This window comes from Lontra canadensis, unplaced genomic scaffold, assembly GCF_010015895.1.
Source record: "Lontra canadensis isolate GAN:19392208 unplaced genomic scaffold, GSC_riverotter_1.0 scaffold101, whole genome shotgun sequence".
NCBI classification, from domain to species: domain Eukaryota; kingdom Metazoa; phylum Chordata; class Mammalia; order Carnivora; family Mustelidae; genus Lontra; species Lontra canadensis.
The window spans coordinates 1,121,879-1,140,152 of record NW_022631095.1 but is presented as its reverse complement, the minus strand read 5'-3'; the positions used below and the strand labels follow the sequence as shown (position 1 = coordinate 1,140,152).

The window sequence follows — 18,274 nt, the reverse complement described above, 5'->3', positions numbered from 1 at the left end:
GGAAGCCCAGAATTAAGGAGCAGGGAGAGACTGAAGAGGATCCAGCTCCGGATAGCTGGGGGACTAAATGGAGAGGGGGTGGCACTCGGTTCTCCTGAAGTCTGGTTTGGCAATCCTATTTTCAGTTCCTCCTTTATTCCCCTTCCCCAATTTAGCCTCTTAGCCTCACCTTATTTGGCGAGGGCAGGGCAAAATAGTAGGACACTCCCACATCACCTCCTGACCGCCCCCCACCCGCTTACGTTCCCCTTTTCAGGCCCTCAAATGGTCCTCCTCCCTCCCCACCCACCTGGCGCCGTCCCAGAACGCTCCGACCTCCAGAGTAAACTACCGCCTGGCTAAAATCAAAAGAGCAGTGAATTTGGGATCGCGTTCATTATCGCCCTCACAGCTACCCCTGATAGCTCACCGTGTGCCGGGCTACATTATCGTTTTTACAGCAACACTAGGAGGAGATTGTTATCTCATTTTATGGGTGAAGGAACCGAGACCAAAAGATGTTAAGTAATCTGTGCCAGCTCACACACCTGCCAGTTGGCGGTGCCAGACTGGGAATGAGGTCTGACTCCCCAGGCAGTGCCCCGGTCAGTTCCGGTTGGGCCGTACGACCTTTGGCAGTTGGGGACCCCATCCCTTAACCAACACCCCTCGTACCGGAATTCTCCAAGCCCCGCCCCGCTCCGGCCGCGCCTGCCTCCGGCTCCCCTGTGCTCGCCAGACTGAGCCGCAGAGGCCAGCGCGGCGCTGGCAGGTGGGGTGGGCGGGGCCGGCGCGGCGGCGCGGGTGGGGAGAGGCGGGCCCTGGCGGGGGCGTGGCCGGAAGCCTTAAAGAGGCTGGGGCCGAGGGGCGGGCCGCAGAGGCCGGCGATCGCGGCGGTGGAGTTCTCGTTTTGAAGCCGCCGGCAGCGCCGTAACCATGTCCCTGGCGGCCTCGGCGGGCGGGGGGTCGGGGTCCGTGTGGTCCCCAACGCATGTGCAGGTGACGGTGCTGCAGGCGCGGGGCCTGCGGGCCAAGGGCCCCGGGGGCACGAGCGACGCGTACGCGGTGATCCAGGTGGGCAAGGAGAAGTACGCCACCTCGGTGTCGGAGCGCAGCCTGGGCGCGCCAGTGTGGCGGGAGGAGGCCACCTTCGAACTGCCGCCGCTGCTGTCCGCCGGGGCCGCGCCCGCGGCCGCCGCCACCTTGCAGCTCACCGTGTTGCACCGCGCGCTGCTCGGCCTCGACAAGTTCCTGGGCCGGGCCGAGGTGGACCTGCGGGAGCTGCACCGGGACCAGGGACGCAGGAAAACCCAGTGAGTGCGGGCCGGGGGAGAGGACAGGGGGCGGCGGGCCGGGGAGCGGGGCAGTGAGGGGCGGGGAACGTGAGGCTAGTCGCTGAGATTCTTTTAGAGCGAGCGCGGCAGTCACCGCGCCGCTGTGTCCCAAGGGGACGGACGGAGAGAGGCCTTTGGTCAGGGATCCCCGTGGACGATAATCATAGTCTCACCGAGGTTCAACTTCTCCTTGGGTTGTCCCGCCCCAGCTCTCCCAGCGCGTGGGCTCTTTGAAGCCGGCGCTGGGGGTGGAGGTGGGGGAGTACCTGGGGTGTTTTTGAATCTGTAGGGACGTCGTTCAGCGCCCGGAACTTAGTAAGCACTTTATGAATTTTCGATGAATTGGAAATACATGTGGGCTGACGAATTCTTCTTCCTAATGTGGGTAGTGTGGATGTTTGAAACACTCATTGGCTTATGTGGAAAGCCTCCTGGGTATTTCACTGTCCTAGACACTGAGCTGGGATGGCTGAGTCCGGGAGCAGGGAGGATCAAGGTGGAGGGTGAACCCCACTGACACTCTGTGGCCTTCGAGGCTCACCCAGGGACAGAGCTGGGGCATTACAATGCGGGGTGGAGGCCACCCAGAGATGTAGAATCTTCACCCCCACCTCAACTACTGCCTAGTGGTTAGTGAAGAGAATCTGCCTCTCCCTCTTCCCCTTTTTTCTCCCCACCCCCCTGGGCCCCAAAGCCTGCTAGAACAGCTTGGTGTTCACTTTCACACTGAAAATTTTTAACACTGTTTCCCCTGAGCCCCAAGTTAGTAAGGATTTCCCAGTGCTGGTCAGAGCCTATGTCTGCCCTTGGCCCAGCTACAGTGGGAGGTAGACATGGTTTCTTCTCCGCCTTTGTCGGGTTCTCTCTGGTCCTATTCTGAAAGGATGGCTGCTCACCTGTAGCTTCTCAGTCTAGAGTTGTGTGCTAGGGTATCTCACTCCCACAGGGAAAAGCTGGGCACCACCCAGTTCACTTCAAGGTGTCACCCATTTATTTGTTCTCTTTCACAGGTGTTTGCCATGGGGTGTTTGATTATGGAACATTTGATTATGCTCACGTACTGTACCAAAAACTGGCCTCCTTGGCTTAATTGGTTACTTTGCTGGACTTACATATGCAAATCAGTCATATTACCACAACTCCTACAGCTTGTGAAGCACATGAATTCACATTGGGTGTTTTAGATATAAATGGTATTTTAACTGTCCCTGGTGGAGGGGATGGAAAAAGCCAGAGGGTTTGAAGTTACCAGACTCCCTTTTCTGCATCCTGGGTCCAGTTTCAGCTTGCATGCTTGCAAATGCAATACCTGATTCACTTATGTGGCCCAAGATGAATAGGCATTTCTGAATTCAAATCAGATAAAAACAGAGAGCCTTGAGGTGAGGATGGATAGGGTATCTCTTGGCATTAACTTACAAGCCATAAGGTGAGCAGCGCCTTTGCTGAGGAGGCACCGAAGCAATGCTGATTTTCCATTTGACTGACATTTGGGGCCTTGGATTGGCTTCCTTTCCAGCTTCAACTGGGCGCCATTTGGTCATCCGTTGTCTTGTTCTGTCCCAAGATGCGCGGATATTATCATCTGTCTGCCGTCTGTTTCTCGGGTGAACATTTTATTCCCTTGAAAGACCGTGTGTCCCTGCCAGAGAGGAGGATTCCAGATTCCTGGGTCTGGTGCCCACTGTGGTCCTGACTCACTGTTAGGCTTTGGGCTGCTCCGTCTCTAAACACCCAGATTTCCCTATTTACACATGGAGCTTGTTGCCAGGCTTAATTGATATTTATAAGATGTTTCTGGGCTCCTGGATTACTGGGGCCTGTGTGTAGACTCAAAAGGTTCTGTTACTGCTTTGTGAGAAACAAAAATCTTAAGTTCCCTATTTTAGGAAGGGTTCAGAGGTCTGCAACTTCATTTCTGTCCTCCTCTCCAATGTAACCCTGAACCTAGATGGTTACTCCCATCTCTACGGTATGGGCTGATTACCACTTAGGCACAGTATCAACCTGTAGGAAAGTGATGCTTAGTTGATGTGTTGGGTTCCCCCCCACCAATAATTGCAAACGAAGTCTTCTTTGCCACCTCAGCAGTAGGTGAAATTGTAAACTTTCCACCTGCCGCTTCCTGGGACTTTCCAAGGGGAACCTAGTTAAACCAAGCCTCTCAGCTGCCCCAGTACGTTCCTTGGGCGCTTGAGATAGCTGAGATTTGGAGAGTGAGATATAAAACAAGAAGCGGAAGTTTACCAGAAAGAAACTGGTTGGGTTAGAAAAGTCATTTGAACTAGTTATTAAAGGTTTGACTCCACCTTAGATATAAAAAACCAGCAACAAAACAGAAGCTCAAATTTTGGTCTCCGGGTTTGTGTGTGCGTGTGTGTGTGCGCGCGCGCGTGCGTGCAGGTATGTGTGTTAATCTCGAGCAAAGAAGAGTTGCTGCTGTAGAGTATGACTCTTGTCATGGGTCCAGAAACTCAAGACGTCAAGAGCTAACTGTGCTAGAATTTGCCTTGGTTCTTTTGATAAGCCCTCATCTGTCATACATTTGGAGGCAAAAGAATATGCTTTTCGGGGCTCAGATTTTGCGGACCTCAAATTTAGCGTGATGACACACATCTTTTAAAATGCCACGCAGTGAATGACCTATGGTATAGGTAGGCATAGGTTGGATACTTTCGATAGGGAGGAGTTTATAGCGCCTGTCTTTAAGAGGCAGTTGAAATGCATTGATTTTGCACTTATCCTTACCTGTTAAAGACCCAGGGTCAAAGTTGGGCCTAGGTTAAATGGGAACCAGTTAAGTCTCATGATCATAAAACAGATATGAATCTGTGAGGCAGAAACAGGTAACCAACATGTGGGATTCTCTGCTCAGCTCTCTAGTCCCAGGTAGTTTGGGATCCTAGACTGATCTAAGGGGATTAAAAAAAAACTTTTCGGGGTACTAAAAGCAACAAGATGTGGGGAAATAATCTGTTTGGGGCAGATTAAAAAACAGCCATTCAGGCTGGCCACTCTGTAACTAATATCATGAAACTTAATACTGCCCTAGTCTTTCAGCCAGGAAGACAGAGTGAGTGATGGAGAGTCGTTTTCTTACACCTCTTGAAGATTCAAGAGGGAATTTGGTTGCATATGAAAGGATTTGAATATTAATAAAGGTTAGAGATTTTGAAAAACTGTAAATATAGTAAGTATAAGTATAGTAAGTTGTCAAAGGAAATCCAGGTTATTAAAAAGAAATAAGGGCTCAATAGTTGTTTTTCTGGATGGGTCGGATGCAGACAAATGATTTAGATGAGCAGAGAGATAGATAATAAGCAGTCAGTGTTTGTGCCTGTACTGTCAAGCCTCCTCAGAGCATTTAGGATTTTTTGTAACAAGTTGGCAAATTGGAGCAGTGATACTGATTAAGTTTATCCTTTCTTGGGATTCCCCTTAAAGATAACATTGGGCCCTACTGGAAACCATTCCTCAGCTCAGGGGCCCCAGTCCCCTCCCACTCCTGTGTAGGAACCTGAGAGCTCCAAACTGGAGATGCCCGGGGACTGAGACTCTGTCAGGCTCTGGGAGAAGTAACCCTAACTTGCTTGTAGCCATGAAGTGAAGTGACTAAGAGGAGGGAGGGGACTCGAGAGTCATTGTTCTGATAATAGGCAAGAAGTTCCCCCATAGTATTATTTGATTATGATTTCATCTCTAAGACGTTCAGTTAGCTTCGGGAAAGTTTCAACTGCCTTTTTTTTTTTTTTTTTTTTGGTCTCCAAAATCTATGTTTTTAGTACATTGTTTTAATTGAAGTAGAGTTGCCACACAATATTATATTAGTTTCAGGGGCACAACATAGTGATTTTATGCGGCACTCACAAGTGTAGCTGCCATCTGTCACGTACGATGCTATTACATTACTACCGCCTGTTCCTTGTGCTGTGCCTTTCATCCCCATGACTTGTTCATTCCATAACTGGAAGCCTGTACCTCCCACTGCCTTTTACCCATTGTGCTCATCCCCCACTTCCTCCTCCCCAGGCAACCACCCACTTTGTTCTCTGTATTGATGAGTCTGTTTCTGCTATTTGTTTTGGTTTTTAGATTCCACATATAGATGAAATCATACAGTATTTGTCTTTCTCTGTTTTACTACACTTAGCGCTATACCCTCTAAGCCCATCCATGTTGTTGAAAATGGCAAGATCTCATTTTTATGTTTTTGGTAAATATTTTTTAATACCTCTATGTGCCAGGCACTGGGGTATAAACAGTGACCCAAACAGGCATGATCTTTACTTTCGGAAGCTCAGAGCCTTGTGGGGAAGATAGACATTAAACAAATGAATACATAAATAAATAATAATGTATTATGATAAGCACTGCGGAGGAAGAGAACAGGGTGTCATAAGAGAATGGAGGGGGAAAGACATGACTTAAAGAAGGAGATGGCAAATAGCTTCTCTGAGGCTATTTATAACCTTAAGTACAAAGAGATTTTTCTGGTGAAAAGGAGAGGAAGGGGACCTGGGGGAGAGGGAGATGCCTATGCAAAGGCCCTGAGGCAGGAACTCCTGAGAAGTTGGAGAGATTGTGTAGATTGAGGCTGAAGAGGAGGGCAGGGCTTTATTTAAGAGCAGTGGGAAGTCCTTGAGTATTAAAAGCAGAGGGGTGTTGTGATCCACATTTTTAAAAAAGTCACTGGCCACTGGGTGGACAATGGATCTGAAGCGGTCCTCAGCTGGAATCAGACAGCCAAATGGGAGGCAGTCGCACTAATCGAGGCCACCAATGGTGGTGGGTTGCACTAGGGTGATGGCCATGGAGGTAGACAAGTGGTAGATTTCAGAAATATTTTGGAGGTTCAGTTGGCCTGATCTGTGATGGGTTGCGTGTGGGTGGGGGTGAGAGAGAGGAAGTGATAAAAATGAACTAATAAAGTAGGGAGAGTTTGCTACTGAAGATGAACCAGGAAGTGCTGGCGATTTCTTTCCCCAGCAGCCTCCGTGATACTGGAGTGAGGTCACCATTACAAAGACTGCTTTGGGCCGTGACACCTGTGACTCCAGTCTTCTGTAGGAAGCACCACTGAAACCAGGGTGTGTGTGTGTGTCTCCAAGTATTTACAGTTTTAATACAGGCCAAGTCTTTGTTTTGTAATAGCGTACATAGCTAATGAAATCTCCCTGGTGTGCTCTAACATAGCCGACAAAGTCACTGCTTCAAGGAATACAGAACTAAGCAAAGGAAAAACTCATATATAACAGTAGGGAAAACAAACCCATAAGTGAAAAATAAAACTCTGGAGGCAAGTAAGTCACCCATGTACATGTTTTGCACATTAGGGAAGGTAAGTGTACAAAGGAGTCTTGTGTCTTTTTCACTTTGCTTAAACTTCCCTTTGATTACAAAGACTCTGTTTCTGTAACTACCATCAGAGGGAGGTTTTAGAAATAGTATCTGATATGTCATTTAATTGTAGTGATTAACTTAAAAATGTTCTAATTACTTTAAAAGCAATACATGTGCTTATTAAAATGTCACCTACCCCAACACGGATTTGTTGACCTTACTCTTTTCCCCCTTAACAGTAATCTCAGATATCGATTAAAATACTACAATTTTAGTTGCCATACATCCTAGAGAACTGTGGTCCGTGCTCTATAATCTTGGAGACTCTAGCTCTGGCTTAGCTCCAGAGGGATTAAGAAGCCCTTGCTTACTGGAGAAAGTGATAAGAGGTCATTTCAGGCCTTATCTTCCTCCCTGAGCAGTCCCCTTAGGTGGCCTTTGATTGTGCGTTTTTTTGCAGATCTCTAAGCCTCAGGGCCTTTGAATTCAACAACATCAACACCCAGATCCTTGTATTGGTCTTTGAAGAAAATCAGTCCCCTGCCAAGATCATATGTTTTGGAAGAGACTTGGCAGCAAGAACTGCTCCCCCGAAGGTGTCCTGATTCGGATCTTGTGGCCCGATCCACAAAAGCATGCAGGCTCAGGAGACCAAGCCTGGCTTTGCCTGCTTTTCCCTTGGCTGGGCGGGGACCACTTTGGTCTTGTGCTGTGCCGTGTGACCCAGGGCAGGAGCTCAAAACATCTGTGTGAGTGAGCGGGGTAGTGAGTGATGATTGGTTGAGGTCCCTGTTCGCACAGGGCTGGTGGCGGTTTGCTGGAAAGGTGTGGAGAAAGGTTTAATCTTAGGTTCAGCCCAGTGGATTAAAGACCAGGGGCAACTGAGGTATGAAGGCAAGAGTTCTGCTTCTTAACAGTTCTTAGTTTTGGCTGTGGCTTGTTTGTCAGTCCTTTTCTTAACACTGAAGAAGCAGGTTACCTTCTGCTAACCATGCCTTTGGCAAAGGAGCTGCTTTTAACTACTAATGAGATGAGAAATTCCTTTCATGCAGGGAGAAGTCTGTAGATAATCTGTTAGAGAAAAATCAAGGATTTTAGTCTCCAGGGTGTCCCCAAGGGACACATTTAGGAATGTGGCTGTGGAGAGAAAAAAAGGCAGTGGTAATTAAGTGTCCTTTCCTGAAGGCTGGCCTTTGTATGGAGTAGAGGGGAGGCATTTATAAGGAATCCCAGAAAAATTTTTCTAGAGGTGTGGCTGCTATGCACTTCACTTTTTAAATACTCTTTTATGAGAAAGGAGGTGGCTAAGCTAGGTAGAACAATTAAGGCTTCCAGAAGGCCTGGTCTGAAAGGGCCTCTTGTGATCATGAAGAATGGGTGTCCTGTGCAAAGGGCCCCAGCGCAGGCCAGGCCCCTGGATACTTCTTTGGGGTGTTGCCCCCTCTAACACTGCTATTGTGGGGTTTTCCTGGTATGTCAGTGGCCCTTTTCATTTTTACTAAGCCTTGGTTGTTAAAACAGGATTTAAAAATGTGGGTTTTTTTCACCTTTCCTTCTTGGGTCTTAGCTTGATTACAAGATAAATCATTGGTACTCTGCTTCCTTGCCAGGAAATCTCACTGAAGGAGTACCAATCTGTCTGTGCTGGGGGAGTGGACTGGTAGGTCCCTTATGCTAGGATGTGTTTGTTTCCTCTTGTCCTCGTCAAGAGATGGGGAACCAGGCCACTTCATTTTTGTCCCATTCTTAAAGTCGCTTTGTGCGGGTGATAAAGGACCCTGTGGTTGCCAGGAGATTGTCTTTGACCCATTGAGCAAGAGGTGAGATATGGGATCTGATGGTAGAATATTAATATTTGTGGCTTTTTGAGATATGATCAAGTAAAAAAACAAATTGACAAGGAAATGATTATGGGAGGGGTACTTGTCCATGTTTAAAAGATGTTGATTTTTTCTAATTTAAAAATCATTTTATTAATTAAAATTTAAATTATTAAATTTTTTTAGAGATTCTGTTTATTTGATTTTTTTCCTTTTCTTTTTAAGATTCTGTTTGAGAGAGAGAGCACGAGGGAGCACGTGCAAAAGGGGCGTGCACTCTCCTGCGTGCAAAAATAAATTAAAAAAATTTTTTAAATTCTTAAAAAATAATGCTTATAAAATAAAATAAAACAAAACACAGGTCTTGATCCTGAGACTTCAGTGAGTCATACCGTCCTGTCCTCTCTCCACAGAGGTTTGGAAGCCCTCTATTTCTTGTCCACGCTGAAGAGTTGTATCTGAGGGTCGGTAAATCTCTCTGTAAGTTACAGAAAATATATACCGATCCTGGTGTTTTTTAAACTCTTACATACTTCTTAATTTTAGAAATGATGTCATACAGACTGATTCTGTAACTGAGTGTTTTCCTCCTCCCTACACATGCATACCATTGTTGTTCGGATTTGATGGATAAGGTCGGATAACAAGGAGTACAGCAAGTCAGAAATGTTAGTATCTTAAATTCCCTTCTGAGAACTCTCTGAATGGGTAAACCACGGTGTGCATGCCTTTCAAAGAAGGTCTTGCAGCCCTTAGAAGTGGCAGGTATGAAGACTGGGGGGCAATAATGTACAACACACTATGAATAAAATTGCACGTCTGCTCTGGTTACCCCTGAGTAAGGGTTATAGCTAACACTTAGCGAATGCTTACTAAGTGCTGGGCACTGTTCTCAGCGCTTGACATACATTAGGTGGTTTTATCTTCATAATATCCGGATGAGGTAGGGGTTTTAGCCCTGCTTCAGAGGAGGTGCCTGAGCCACAGAGAGGTTAAGTAACTTGCCTAAAGTGTCTCAGCTAGTGATTGTTAAAATGTATAGGAAAAAAGGCTTCAAGATGATACATAAAAAGGTTATAAAGATCAGATTAGTATGAAAGTGAGTTCATTTAAAAAATTAACAACAATTTTTCTTTTTCTTTCTCTTTTATTTTTTGAAGTTGGCTCCCTGCCCAGCATGCCCAACATGGGGCTAGATCTCACAACCCTGAGATCAAAACCTGAGCTGAGATCAAGGGTCAAATGCTTAACCTAGGAGCCCTCACAAAAAATTTTCTGTAACCTGTTGTGCTCACTTTCTAAGAGAATTTCCATAGAGCAAATAATATGGAAAGGACCCGAAGCATTTGCAACCTGCTTTTTTCTGCTCTCTGTCCTGGAGCCTGGCACTTACCAGCTTTTAGGATTCAGTTTGGTGGCTACAGATAGCCTTTCAGCACTGCCCGAATGACTGTTTCAGGGATTGGGGTAAAAAAAAATTAGCCATTTGCCTCTCTCATGACTGACCCCAAATTCTTCCAAGTTGTTGACAATGGGCAGAGAGGGCCACCTGGGGAGGCAAGGTTGGCCCATCAGTCATTAGGTATTCTGAGTTAGGCAATGATGACCAGCTACTGAGGGGCAATCACAAAACTTGTTAAACTACTTAGCCTCTGTAGGGTACACACCACACATGTTTTATAGGTCATAAACGTTTCCGTCCCTGTTTGCTCTGCATTGCTTCTAGGCTTACCAAGCAAAGTTTCAAGACATTTCACCCATCTGGACTCACCCCTTTCCAGAACACCTTTTAGATGTTCTCAGCTGCTAACCCCACGTGATTTTCAGCCTTATTTTGATTCCCTGGTGGAGCCAACTAATGAATTGCTTTGAAAAAATTCTTCACCTGAGAACGGTTGAGTGTCCTTTGTGTCAAACACCACAGCAGGTGCTGTTCTGTTCTTCCTGCTTCTTCCCTCACCGAGGCCATAATCCCGTGTCACAATGCTTGGTTACCACGTAGGTGACTCACGCTACAAGTCAGGTAGAGATTATGCACGGGGAGGGAAATGGGTAGCCCACCTCTGACCCTGGGGTCCTGACTGGACCCACAGACAAGGAGCCCTTGAAATTTACACACATGAAATGTTGAAGTCACTTGTAGAGCTAGTGGTCTTTCTTCCCCTCCCTTTCCGGAGCCCCCTGTGTCTAATACAGTAATACAGTATTCATTTTACTGGAGCCCCTAAGTAGGTGGTTCACAAAGGATTTAATTTTGCGGAGAACCCTGATTGTGTGCGAGTCCTTATTTGGGATGAAATTTTACCCTTTAGCAGGCATATCTTCACATGTCTAATTATTTTCTCAGGTTTCAAAGTCAGAAAAGGCAGCAATGGTTCCAGTGTAACACTTGTGATGTTTGGTGAGCCTGAGCTCTTGCTCCCACTTGAGGGTATGGTATGCTTTTTAGGGCAGAATCTGGCCCTTTTGTATTTCCAGTGCCTGCTATGTAAAAATGTTTGAACTGTATCTTTGAAGCCATCGTTTCCCTGTTCGTGTCTGCCCTCTGGAATGTTTTAAAAGAAAAACATGTTTGCTTCAACTGCAGAAAGATTATTTTTGACACATACCAGCCAGTCCCTTATGAGTATAATCCCGAAAGTCTGCACTGCTGTGAGACTTTCCATTTCCCAAGAGCAAAAACTGCGCTGCCTTCACCCTGCCACATTCCGATGGAAGGCCCCCTGTGATCAGCTTTCCTTGTATTTGAGCCCTACAGTGAGAAACGGTGCGCTCTGAAGCCGACTGGCTGAGTCGATTGGCCGTAGTTGGATAATTTTAGCTCTTCTCAAAATGACTGTTTAAAAGCCTAAAAGCCCAGGAGATTGGACAATGCAGATCCAGGCGATAGAAGACATAATTGAATTTTTCTATATTTTGAGCTATTGCCTTGTCTTGTGTTTGACGCCCCCCCAAAAAGCTCAAAACCCCCAAAACAACCCTAAACCCAAAAAACTCTAAAACAGCAGGGCAACCTATTTGGATAATAGGCATTTTTGCCTATATATGCCCAGGACCATCACTTGAGTGAGGGGTGTGGAGGGGTAGGAAGATTGAAGTTTTCATTCTGTACTGTTTTGCATAATTTGAATTTTTACTTCATGCTTATTATTATTTTAAAATATAGTTTATATATAAGTCTTCTGTCACTTTCTGTGTATTCAGAGATCCTTTTGATTTTTGAAGAACTGGGTTTTTAATTATAAGTTAAAATAATTATTTGATTATAGAAGGGACCGCTTGATTTTCTTGATTGGTTGCAGGACTTTTTCCAGAATATGGGCTTAAAAACAAACTCACTACCTTGGGATGATGGTTTTCTTCCTGTACTCTGCCCTTTGGACTAGGAAAATGAACCCAGCCCTGATTTCTGAGATAATTCCAGCTTTCTGGGCCTTCATGAATGATAATGCTGGAACACACCCACTCTGCCATCACAGGCTGTGTGGCTATGCTGGGACTTCATTATTTATGAACTACTTCTATGAGGTGGTAGAATTAAGTGAGCTAAAATAAAAAAGCAAATTAAAACTCAAAAACAACGACAACAAACCAAATGGATAGAAACACTTAGAATCAAATTGATGCTTGAAGGTCAAAACCCATAAAGGTGTCTGGTTTGGGATTCCTTAGGGTGAGCCATTCATGAATCATGGCTTTCATTTATCATTGAATTATGCATGTGCCGAAAGAACCCTTGCTTAAACAGTTTGAATTTTTAATGACGAGGGTAATACTATTAGAAGAAACAATTTCTGTCTTCTTTTCCAGCTTTAATAAATCCGGCACGGATTTTTGAAAAATTCTGAACATTTGCATGGGATGCTTACCTGTGCTTCAGTCTGCTTTTCACATCCTTCAATAGGCCTGTGCCCCTTCCTGGCTACCTGGTATTTGGTTTTAGGTTTGCCTGTAAAAATAAATTTTAGGAACAGTTGATGAAGCATCTGTTCTCACCGCCTAGTGGTTTTAGAGGTTCCCCAAATAAATCCCACTTTAGTGCCCAGGACTGAACCTATGCATCAGGTAATAATAGGCCCCCCAGGGAGGATTCTAGAATTGGTTGTGGCGTCACTCAAAACAAACAGACTGGCGCTGATACTTTTGGAGAGGCAGGCTGGTCCCAGGAGCTGACGACTGCCTGCTCTGAAGGTTGTCTCTGCATCCCCTGGGAGGCTAAGGGACTGAGTTGCAGGGAAGAGCTTGGGGAGGCGGCCTGACCCACTGTTTCCCCAGGGTGGAGAGGTGAAACTGCCTGCGGCTAGTGTGGTCATCAGAGCTCTGCAGTCAGCTTTCGGCAACTTCCCCTTTCCAGGTGCCTGCAATGCGAATTTACAAAAGCTAGCCACTCTTCATCACCAGGGCGACCACTGAGCCACGTGACTGTCCGAAGAGGAAAATACAAATGATTCTCTGGTGTCTAAATGACAAACATGCAATCGCTTCCAGGCTAAGTCTTAGAAAATAGATTGGAAAGACACCAGACTGGCGGGGGGTGACGCTGTGTAGAAAGACCTTGCATCTGTCCCCCACCTCCAGCTGTGGCCTGTGGTTTTAAAAACCATAAAAGATTTCCCCCTAAAGGTCCAGAATCATAGCTCACCTCATCTTCTCCGATGTTGGCTGTGTTTTTTAAAAATCCAGTCTAAGTTCTTCTTGATGACTTTGCACACTGGACTTTCTGTGTAATCTTATGATTTATGATGGGTGGCCAACCATGACGGGTTTCCCCCTTTCTTCCGAGAACACTTCTTTTTTTCTTCTGATAGGACTCTTAAATGAGAAGCTTAAACTTGCCTCAAAAAGAATTTAAGTTTCAACCCTCCTCTCGTATGTTGCAAAGGGGAGGTGAGTCAAGAGAGTGCAAAGCAGGAATTTTGGTGTAAGAGTAGGGGCTTTGGAAGAAGGCAGAACTGACTCAATCTGCCCATGCCCTTTACCAGCTGCAAGACCTTGGACAAATCACTGCACTTGTGAGCCTCAGTGTCTTGTGAGACTTGGATGAGGGTGTCCCTAAGCGTGCACAGCGCTGGGTATGCTGTAGGCGCTGTTTAAGTGTTAGGTGTCTGCTTCGCTCTGCCCCTTTGCTTTCAGTGTGTAATCAGCTGAGCTAGTGGGGCAGCGATCCGCCCTGCGAGCAGACTGGCTGAGGGTGAAAGAGGAAACTGCTTGTTTGAGGAAACCTATCATTTCCTTAACGTCCCTGGCCCTCAGCTCTTAAGTAGGTCACGACACAGAACATCCAAATGTGGTTTCTCGGTCTGACGGTAATCCTAGGGATGGCTCTCATTGGGCACGCACTCAGACTTTTCTGTTCTGTAGGGGTCGTGCTACTCATCAGCCTCATGTTCTTGCAGTTCCCCAGATGGAAAATGCCCAGGGGAGATTTCCTTTTTCTGACATCATCTTTCAGGAGAGTTGGGCTGATAGAATATTGGCCATATCTTTAAGCAGTTTGCAAACAACCAGTTGAAATACTTGATAATGTTTGAAATATTCTTTTTTTGGATTAGTAAGGTAGGAAAGAATGCTTCCTTTCAGTTTCTAATTTTTTTTAGGGTGGTAAAATATACATCACAAAATTTACCATTTTCATCATTTTTTTAGTGTATAGTTCTATGGTATTAAGTACATTCACATTGTTATGCCACCCCTCACCACCATCCCTGGCCAGAACTTTTTCATCTCCCCAGCTGAAACTATACCCATTAAATACTAATTCTCCATTCACTGCTACCCCCAGCCCCTGTCAACCACCATTCCCACTCTATGAATCAGACTACTGTAGATACCTCATATAAGTAGAATCATACAATGACATTTGTTTTTAAAGATTTTATTTATTTATTTGTCAGAGAGAGAGCACAGGCAGGGGAAGCAGCAGGCAGAGGGAGAAGCAGACTCCCCACTGGACGGGGAGTCTGATGTAGAACTCGATCCCAGGACCCTGGGATCATGACCTGAGCTGAAGGCAGCTGCTTAATTGACAGAGCCACACAGGTGTCCCACAATGTTTGTCATTTTGTGACTGGCGTAGTTCATTGTTTTGGAAAAAAAAATTTTCTCTGTCTTATATTTTCTATTATTCCCCAGCAGGGACTGTTCTATAAATGCTTGCTTTTTTTTTTTTTTTTCCTGAGATGTATGTGTAAATTTGCATTCTGCCTTCTTAACTGTTTGTGTGTGATCTTTGCATTTTTACCCTGCTGGCGGAAAATACCAGTCACAGGAAATGACTGGATGGAATATTTGTTTGACTTATTTTATTGTTAGAAATAGCTATTAAATCAAGATTTTAAGTGACTGTACATTAAGTACAGAATCAGATTTTGTCTCTCCCTAGTGGGTGTCTTCTCAAAAACGAAACTGCAAGTTCTGCCCCCATTCCCCTACCCCACCCTCTCTATTCCAAAGAAGAAAGCCCAAGAATGTGTATATGTGAGAGGTTGGTGGTAACAGAGAAGAAAAGCTGGTTAATGGAGATGCTGAATGTTGTTTTAGGCTCTTCGATTTAAAGATAACCTCTCAGCCTTTCTCCTTGTAGGTGGTATACCTTGAAATCCAAACCCGGAAAGAAGGATAAAGAGCGAGGAGCAATTGAGGTTGACATCCAGTTTATGAGAAACAACATGACAGCTAGCATGTTTGACCTCTCCATGAAAGACAAGTCTCGGAATCCATTTGGGAAACTGAAGGACAAGATCAAGGGGAAGCATAAGGATAGCGCGTCGGATACCGCCTCAGCCATCATTCCCAGTGTGACACCCTCCGCTGACAGTGATGATGAGTCTCCTTCCAAAGACAAGAAAAAGAAATCGAAGATCAAGACCCTGTTTTCCAAGTCGAATTTGCAGAAAACGCCACTTTCCCAGTCCATGTCCGTCCTGCCTACGTCAAAGTCAGACCGAGTGCTGCTTCGTCCTGGAGACTTTGAGTCCCGGTGGGAGGATGAGGACAATGAGGATGACTCCCCCTCTGCCTCGGATGGTAAGTTTGCTCCTCCTTCTTACTTGGGCTCTCTCTCTCTCTCAGCCTCTTTGCACTCAGAGAGAAGAAGCAAATCTTAAAAGAAGGATTTTAATTCAGTTCCTCGATTACTGAAATGATGATGGTGGTCATGATGGTCATGATGGTGGTGATGACAGCCATGATGGTGGTTAGTCCTGGTCAGAAAGGCTTCTCTTTTTAAGCCCTCTGGTTCTTAAGAATGTACAAATTCCTTTTCTAAAATGCCTGGCTCAGGCTCCTGGGTGGCTCAGTCGGTTAAGCCTCTGCCTTTGGCTCAGGTCATGATGCCAGGATCCTGGGACCCACCTCGGGTTCCCTGCTCATTGGGGAGTCTGCTTCTCCTTCTCCCTCTGCCGCTCCCCATGCTTGTGCTCTCCCTCTCTCTCAAATAAATAAGTAAAATTTTAAAAAAAAGACTAAAAAAAGAATTTTTTTTAAAGATTTTATTTATTTATTTGACAGACATATCACAGGTAGGCAGAGAGGCAGGCAGAGAGAGAGCAGAGGGGAAGCAGGCTCCCTGCTGAGCAGAGAGCCTGATGCAGGGCTCGACCCCAGGACCCTGAGATCATGACCCGAGCTAAAGGCAGAGGCTTTAACCCACTGAGCCACCCAGGCGCCCCAAAAAGAGAATGTTTTATCTCTGTAACTGATGTAGATTTAAAAAGCTTTTGGAGTTAACAGAATGAATGTATCCAGGCCTTTTCTTTTCTTTCTTTTCTTTTTTTAAATTAAGGGTAAAATCATAGAACCTTAGAGTAATTCTGACATTTTATTAACTCATCAGGTATTTATTGAGATCCTATTAATGTGTTAAACCCTCATGGGAATTATCCTTAGTGAAAGCTGAGGAATCTAGTTCCTTTATCTGTGAATTAACTGTGGATTTGAACTTCAGTTTCAATGACCAAACCTTACTGTTGGCCAGATCCTGCCCTTCTCATTGGTTTAATGCAGGGTTTCTCAACCTCCGCTCTGCACTGTTGGTAGCTGGGGCCAGATAATTCCTCATTTGTAGGGGCTGCCCCATGCCTCATAGGATCTCTAGCACTATACCTGGCCTCCCCCTGTTAGATGCCAGGAACACATTCCCATGCTGAGAACCAGAAATGCATTCAGACACGAGAGATGGGCACCCCCTTGTGATTGTGAACCAGTCGTTTAACTTCTTGTTTCCTTTTAATCTTTGTTTTTCTTCCCACAGTCATGTCTCACAAGAGAACAGGCAGTGCGGATGCTAAGCAGCTGAACCAGATCAATTTCAGCCTTCCCAAGAAGGAAGGACTCTCCTTTCTCGGCGGCCTTCGGTCTAAGAATGACATCCTTTCTCGTTCTAATGTCTGTATCAACGGGAACCATGTTTACATGGAGCAGCCGGAAGCCAAGAGCGAGACCAAGGACAGCACCCCCTCCTCCTCCCCGTCCCCCCAGGGCTTCAGGAAGAAGCATTTGTTCTCCTCCACTGAGAACCTGGCTCCTCGGTCTTGGAAGGAGCCTGGGGATGGAGGGGCGGTGTCTTCCGACCGGTGGTTCTCTGAGTCTTCCACCAAGGACTCTCTGAAAACCATGTCTCTGCCGTCCTACCGGCCGCAGGGCAGTGGGGATATTCGGGAGAGCGCGGCTCCCGTGAGCTTAGAAGCCACAAAAGAAACCAAAGAGAGCAAGAAGCAGGAGAACAAGAAGTCCTCGTTGCTTTCTCTGGTGACCGGAAAGAAGGACGTGGCAAAGGGCAGTGAGGGCGGAAGTCCGCCTACTGTCCTGGGGAAGGAGAAGGAAGGCGCGCCGCTGCCGGAGGTCCGACCAAGGGATGACCGGCCGGGGCCTGTCGAAGGCTTACCGAAGAGAACTGAGAAGGACACTCTGGCTGTCGTCTCTGGACGGGGTAAATCCCTGAATCCCTTTGAGGAAGTGCAGGTCACAGAACCGGAAGCCGACCGAGAGCCCAAGTCGGAAGCTGCACCACCCGTGGGCTCTGCACGGGCTCCGCAGACCAAAGCCGTCAAGCCTCGGTGAGTCTCAGCCCTCCTCATGCGGGGCTGTGCGTGGCGATCAGAAAGGTCTGCTGCTGGAGCAGCCCTTGCCTGGGGATCCAGGGTGGTACCTGTGTATGACAAGCATTCAATGGTCTGAGTTATTTCTACCAGCCCGTTGGCTGGCCCGCCCTGCACAGATCGCAGCGATGGGCCCCTGTCCCACCCCGCTGCCAACAGGTACAGTCTGCCCCCTGTCGGTAGGATGATCAGCCCCCATGGAACGCCCTGGTTTGTAGCAAACTCCCGAGCATTCCAAGCAGGGCATACCAGATTCTGGTTGTGGTGTGTGCAGAACATGTGATTTTCTAGAGTCCTCATCACGGATTTCCCTTCGAGGCAGATATCTTTCCTCCTTGCAATTTGGCATTGGTGTGCTGGCACGGGGGCCCCTTGGTCCGCTCCCGAGCGTGCTGGTTCTCTGCGTGGCCATTGTACATCTTGTTGTGAGAGCCTGAGTGAACACTGGGGGCTTTCTGCTTTCAGCCTGACTCACAGTCACACTAACAATATTTCTGTGGTCTTGGGTGGGAGAGACTTTTTTTGAGATTCTATGTACTCTGATTTCACACACACACACACACACACACACACGCACGCAGACTGTTCCTCTTCAGAATTGGTGCCCATTGCCCCGAGGGGCATCTTTTACTGCTTCGAACTTTGTAGATGCTTTTTGTTTATCACCAAAAGCAGCTGTGGACTGTTGCTTTACCTGGGGCTT

General features: G+C 46.5%; 1 protein-coding gene across 2 annotated transcripts in view; it reads left to right on the top strand.

The window, feature by feature from the left end:
• Positions 1-907: 907 nt before the first annotated feature.
• RAB11FIP1 (RAB11 family interacting protein 1) overlaps positions 908-18,274 on the top strand; it is a 28,686-nt gene continuing 11,319 nt past the window's right edge. For both annotated transcript variants that reach the window (XM_032838099.1, XM_032838098.1), the window contains exons 1-3: positions 908-1,292; positions 15,057-15,499; positions 16,725-17,529. In XM_032838099.1, the coding sequence (XP_032693990.1) occupies positions 916-1,292; positions 15,057-15,499; positions 16,725-17,529 (1,625 nt within the window). In that variant the 5' untranslated portion in view covers positions 908-915. The remainder of the gene's footprint in view (positions 1,293-15,056; positions 15,500-16,724; positions 17,530-18,274) is intronic.